At 46.7% G+C, this 6,125-nt stretch overlaps 1 protein-coding gene across 1 annotated transcript; it reads right to left on the bottom strand.

Moving 5' to 3' along the window:
• Positions 1 to 2,832: 2,832 nt before the first annotated feature.
• On the bottom strand, positions 2,833 to 4,864 carry LOC130839660 (WAP four-disulfide core domain protein 18-like). Its single transcript, XM_057713885.1, has 3 exons — positions 4,706 to 4,864; positions 3,913 to 4,064; positions 2,833 to 3,080 (listed from the first exon to the last, which is right to left on the bottom strand). The coding sequence occupies exons 1-3, from the start codon at positions 4,788 to 4,790 to the stop codon at positions 3,033 to 3,035; spliced, it is 285 nt and encodes a 94-aa protein (XP_057569868.1). The 5' UTR covers positions 4,791 to 4,864; the 3' UTR covers positions 2,833 to 3,032.
• Between the last annotated feature and the right edge of the window lie 1,261 nt (positions 4,865 to 6,125).

Here is a 6,125-nt window from a genome sequence, read left to right as displayed (position 1 = left end):
GATGATAAATTAAAAAGATAATTGTGGTCAAGGGCATAAATACTCCTAACAATATTACTTTAAATATACACAAAGAAACAAGTGATAAAAGTACACAAATACGTGAATAAGTTATTTAGTTGGAAATTTTATCATATCCCTCTCAGAAATTGATGGACAATAGAGACAAAAATAATGAAATATGGAGACAACTTAAATTATAAAGATTAACAAATTCAAACTTGTAAATACTAGAGAACTTTACACTCAACAGAGAAGACACTTTTTTTTTAGTGTACGGAGGACATTCACAAAAACCAAAGAATACTAGGCCACAAAGAAATTCAAAACCTATTCCCATCGTATAGATTATGTGATCTAGCCATGATGCAAAAAAAAATTTTTAATTCATAGAAATTCTCAAACTCTTCCAAAAATGGAAGAGGGAACACTTGCTAACTCATTCTGTGAGGCCAACATCATCCTAATATCAAAGCCAGATATAGCCATCACAGGAAAAGAAAATTGTAGACCAATATGCCTTAAAAAAATAAATGCAAAAATCCTCAACAAATGCTAGCAAATTGATTCCAATAGCATAATAAAAGGATTATACATCATGACCTACTAGGATTTATCCCAAGAACCACAGGTGGTAAAAATCAATTAGGATAATGTACCACATTAATAGAATAAAGGGAATAAAAACAAGATCATCTAAACTGATGCACAAAAAGCATTTGATAAAATCTAACACATTTTATGATAAAAATACTGACAAAACTAGGAAGAGAAGACAATTTTCTCAACGTAATAAAGGGCATTTTTGAAAACTGCACAGCTAACATCATACTTGATAGTGAAAGACTTAACACTTTCCCAGTAAGACCAGGAAAAAGACAGCAGTTCCTGCTTTTACTGCTCCTATTCAACAGGAGCTTCTAGCCAGCCAAACAGGCAAGGAAAAGAAACAAAAGGCATATGAATTGGAATGAAAGAAGTAAAACTATCTCTATTTACAGATGACGTGCTCCGATACAGAAAAAACCCCAACGAATCTACAAAGCATCTACAAGAGATAATAAATGAATTCAGTAAAGTTGCAGAACAGTACACAAAACACCGTACGAGCAATGAAAATGCCTTAAAAGAAATTAAGCAAACAATTTCATTTACAATAGCTTCCAAAAGAATAAAATACCTAGGAATAAATGTAACCAAGGCGGTGAGTAACTCTTTCACCATTGCATGCCAGGTTTCCATGCTGGGATACTAATAAGATTTTTGTGACCTTGAGCATCTAACTAGATCAGTTCATGAAACCCAGAATCCTACCATTGCGCTCAGCATATTTTCCCTGCATCCACTCCTGACACCAGTTTCCATATGCATTAAGGCTCTTAGATGCAAACAAAAGAAACGAATTCCGACCAAGATGAGACATGCGGAATTTTGGAAAGACGTTATTACACAGCTCACAGAAACAACAGAAAAGATGGTGAATCAGGTGCGGGAGAGGATCAAGAGCCAAAATAAGGCAGGTAGCAGAGAATGTAGCCAAGTCCAGCTGACAGCAGCAGTCTAGTTAGGATGCTGTGGCTGGCACCTCTGCTATGGTGAATTGTTTTTGACTCTGTCTGAGTCACAGTGTCATTCCCTATAGATCCACATCATCAGAAAGATGCATGATAGTTTCAAGCCCTACTTGTGAGGAAGTAGAGAGTGTTTGGGTCTTCTCAATTTCCATAGGGAGAAATAGAGTTTTCCCTTAAATATAAAGGTGGGTTAAATGCAGGTGAGAAAACTGAGAAGTTTACTTAAAAGAAGAAACAACTTTCTAGGGACACCTGGATTATCTGGAAGGCAGAAACATAAGAGGCAGATGCCATCCTCAAGGATCTTTGCAGGGGAAGGTCATGCCTTGGCATTCAGAATGGCAGATAGTAGGCGAAGTTGATTGAAAATACTTTGGAGGTTTGCTCACTAATTCCCATACATGAGCAAGGGACACTGGAGCATGGGAGGGTGCGGAATGGGGACGACCAGCCAGTTACAGGGGATTTCAGTGCTAATATGCCCGCATTCCAATGCACAGACAGGTGAGGCCATGGGACACTGTGGTTGGAAGATGTGCTGTATGAGAAGCAAGAGCCATGTTGGGACAGGGACACACACATATGGAAGACCACACTCAGCAGGCCAAGTGGGGGGACATCAGTGGAAAGAAGCGAATGGAGAGCTGGGAGAGATAAAGCTTGCAGCAGTCAGTCCACACCATCATTTTGTCAGGGCTTCCTTGGGACACCAAGGTGTATCCTCTGCTTCAGGTAAAGTTGCAATCAAAGGCTCCATCCCCAGACCCTATCTCCTAACTGGATCCTGACTCCTCATCACTCCAGAACAGGAGCTGGCATTTCCAACTCAGGTCACCCAAAGCCCCACATCCCAAGGATGAGAGTCGCTGTCCCGGAGTTAGGCATCTGGTCCTGCTAGATGTCCGTGTGTTGCCTTAGATTGGGGTATCCCCACGCTTGCTCCTGCTCCTGTTCCTCCAACTCTCGCCCTAAGAAAGGCTGCTCCAACTGGCCTGCTATTCGCTACAGAGTCATCATGTTTTCTCCTTGACCACAGGCATAGTCACAGAATGCTTGAGAAAATATTCTGGCACCTTCTGCCGTGTCTAGAGACACAGACATGGGAGGAGGAAAAGAACTAGCTGGGAGCAACTGCCTCTCATCTATTGGTATCCTGAGTGCCTTGTATTCATGAGCTCCCTGCACTGTGCACATGCAGTCCTGCTAAGACCACAGAGAATCCACCAGAATGCCTAAGTGGGAAGAATGACAAAGCCCGAAGAATGCCACAGATAGAGTTTATTTTGGGCACAAGCCCTTTAGAAAGCCATCATTCGACCATTTGAGAGCTCCATCTTCGAGGGCTCCAATTCCAGGGACAGGAAGCAGGCAGGAGTGGATGTGCAGGTCTTGTTGTTATGCTCAGCATCGAATTCATGGGTTCATGAGCAATCTTTGGGGGCTGGTCTCCAGGCACGCTCACTCAGCGACAGGTCCAGCTTTCACATGGTCACCAGGGTCACCCTTCTAAAATAGACATTCAATCATGACATGTCCTCTGCTTAGAAGCCTCCAGCAGACTCTCATACTCTTCAGCAGGAAGCTCATTCCTCACTGGACTCTGGCAGGGATGACCCTCCACCACCCCCCGAGACGTTGCAAACCCTACCTACCCCCATCACGTCCCCATCTCCAAGAGAGCCCACCTTCCTGCCACTGTCAGAACTGCCCTGCCTTCTTCCAGCAAATGTTATGCACCTTTACACCCTCCCTTGATGTTCTCTACTCTCTGACAACTTTCCTAATCCCTCTCCACCCAAGCATAGCCAGTAACTCCTCTCTTTGCTCCCACAGATCTTAGGAGAAATCGGTACAAAGCGCTGGTCACAGTAGGTTGTAAATCTTTATCTCGGTCTGTCTCCTTCACCCGTTGTGTTTGTTTTCTGTTTCCATTGCAGCACAATGCCTGCCTGACACAGGAGATACTCAATCACTTGGGGTTCCCTTGCCCTTCCTCCCTCCTCCCAGGAGGACCCTTTATCCAGGAAGACTTGAGCCACTTTTGTGGGGGAGGAGAAGGAAAGTGAGAGTCCCTTGGTTAATAATGACCTGCGAATCGCAGGTTGTGGATACCTGTTTCAACCAAACTCATCAGGGTTGTCCTGGCATAGGGCTTCCCTTCTAGGAGAAGGCTGTAGATAATGCAGCCAGCTGTCCTTCTGCCATGTTTCCCACCCCTTTCTCTTGGAATTGTCTGGACTCCCATGACAAGTGGACGTGTGAGCAGCCCTCTGCCCCAGCAAAGTCCACTGGGGTGTTGTCTGCACCCTTGGCCAACTCTTGGCTGATTTGCACTTACCCAGAAGACAGGATTTTGGCAGGTAAGACATTTGCCCCCGAATAAGCAGCATTTCTTTGGCCTGGGACACATATAATCTCGTGTGCACTGGTTTGAACAACGCCCGCTGACAGCCAGCAACAGATTTGGGCATCGTCCAGGTCTCGGTCGTCCTGAAACATACGATGATTTTTGTAGAGTGTAGAACGCTCACTAACACACGCATGAGAACAAAGAGCAAACCCCTGATCCTGGAGGTCTGAAGCCCTCATCGCTGGCAGGACTCCTGCCTCTCCCATGGCTTCCTTGGTGCTCTGCACTCCTCCCTCAGCCTCCACTGCTCCACTCTCATGCTTAAGCCCACACTCTGGGCCTCCGGAAAATATTCTCCCTGCTCCAAAGGCTGCATGGTCTCAGGGGACAGGACACCTGCACACTCATAACCCTCTTCTTCCCACCTTATAAGAAGGTATTAGAAAACTCTCTGCTTACATAGAGCTCCATCTCCCCACCTCACAACACACCCTGTGTTTGTCCTGCAGCTCTCTTTGCAGTCGCACATCCTGGGCACACATCCTAACCAGAGAGAACCCTACATTTTACTCACAATTTCTAATCAGACCCAACCCAATCTGATAAAAACAGTGGGAAACTCAGGGTGATCGCTCCTTTAGATCAAAGGAATTTGGTGTGCTCAATGCCAAATCTCTACTCTGCTGTGGGTACATGGCTGCTTCACTGCCAAACCATCCCCAGGCCTAACACTGGGCTCAGCCTTCTCTGCTCTCAGGGAGGATGCCCTCAGCCCCCTCACCTATGGAAGGAGGTCTCTGAGCACAGGCCACCTGCAGCCCCATGACGATGAAAGCCACCAGGACAAAGATGGTGCCGGTCTTCATGTTGGCCTTGGATGTGATACAGGGGCAGAGCCCAGCCCCACTTTATACTCTCAGGGTCACCGGAAAGGAGGGTGCGGCGGGAGGCAGTAGAGCAGGCAGAGGATCCAAATGATAAGCTCTCAAGGGCGTACTCTCAGATGTTCTAGTTTCCTTGTTCAATTTCACAACTGGTTTCTCAGACTAGGGAGTGGTTTCTGGGAGATACATATCCCAAAATGGAGAGTTCAGGAACATTTCTGAGCCCTTCGTTCATTGCTGCATCACAGCTTCATCCTGGTTTCTCTGATGACTTTAGGAATCATGGTCGAAGGAAAGAATTTTCTCTTCATAAATTAGAATTTCAGAGTGCAAGCTTCAACTATGAAGCGAGGTGCTGATTGTCAGGGACCATCTGGGGTCTCCTGCAGGTCCGGTTACACAAGGATGGTGAATGTCGTTTTGAGTCACCGCCAGAGCTGAGGGTGGAACCACAATGCTAGTGATGTTCAAAGATCACAAGCCGACCAGGGCCCGTGGGGGTGGGGAGACACGGTCCATCTTGGTGACTGGTGGTCTCTGAGCCTGCCCTGCTCCATGCCAAGAGGTTCCTGGACGGAAGCCTGTGTGGGTGAGCTACGTGAGCAGAACCACAGCAGAAGGACACTAAAGGTTCGATAGGGGCCTGTGTAGGAGCTCACCCTGTTTCTTATCCCAATTACAAAATCTTTGCGAAGGGGTGTGCAGGTAAAATCCCAATGACTGCGGGAGTGGAGAGAAAGTCTGCTTTGTCCTTGGTGGTCAGAGCTCAGACAAGCACGTTAGGACCTCCTGTGGGGAGGCCTGGACAAGCCACCCTAAGAGCAGAGAAAGATTCCGCAAGCCAAGCGAGGAGGGCAGTTAGCTCCACCCAGCATCTCAGAATCTCTGCAGGGGCAAAGGGTACCAGCACCCAAGACTGACCCCTTGGTCTGCAGGAGAGACCAGGGTACCCAAAGAGGGAGCTCAGTCCAGGGTGGAGACCAATGTCCCCAGGAAGCACAGAGCACAGCAAAGGGCAAGCCCTGATCCCAACCCGAGGTAGCCAGATCCCAGGCTGGTATGAATCGTGGCCTTGATTTTGAGACCTGGGCTGGAAATCCCCAAAGAGCTTGCGGGAGAATGCTTTGAAGCAGCACTCTTGGCAAGGAGAGGACTCCTGAACTCCTCTCGAAAAGTGACCGAGACGTGACGACCATCAGTGAGTTAACATAATGTGTCAAAGTTCATTTTCACACAACACACACAGGAATGAATTCTTGTGGTGAGCAATACAAACGATACAGGCATATCCAGAGTACTCTTCCAGGAAGGAATCAA

Source organism: Hippopotamus amphibius, chromosome 17 (assembly GCF_030028045.1).
Source record: "Hippopotamus amphibius kiboko isolate mHipAmp2 chromosome 17, mHipAmp2.hap2, whole genome shotgun sequence".
NCBI lineage: Eukaryota > Metazoa > Chordata > Mammalia > Artiodactyla > Hippopotamidae > Hippopotamus > Hippopotamus amphibius.
The sequence above is the reverse complement of the archived record's forward strand: the minus strand, read 5'-3'. Positions and strand labels throughout refer to the sequence as shown.

Coding starts and splice junctions, on each gene's coding strand:
- LOC130839660 (XM_057713885.1), bottom strand. CDS start 4,790: ATGAAGACCGGCACCATCTTTGTCCTGGTGGCTTTCATCGTCATGGGG. Junction 4,065..4,705: donor TCAGAGACCTCCTTCCATAG/GTGAGGGGGCTG, acceptor CGTATGTTTCAG/GACGACCGAGACCTGGACGA. Junction 3,081..3,912: donor GCCAAAATCCTGTCTTCTGG/GTAAGTGCAAAT, acceptor TGTCTATTTTAG/AAGGGTGACCCTGGTGACCA.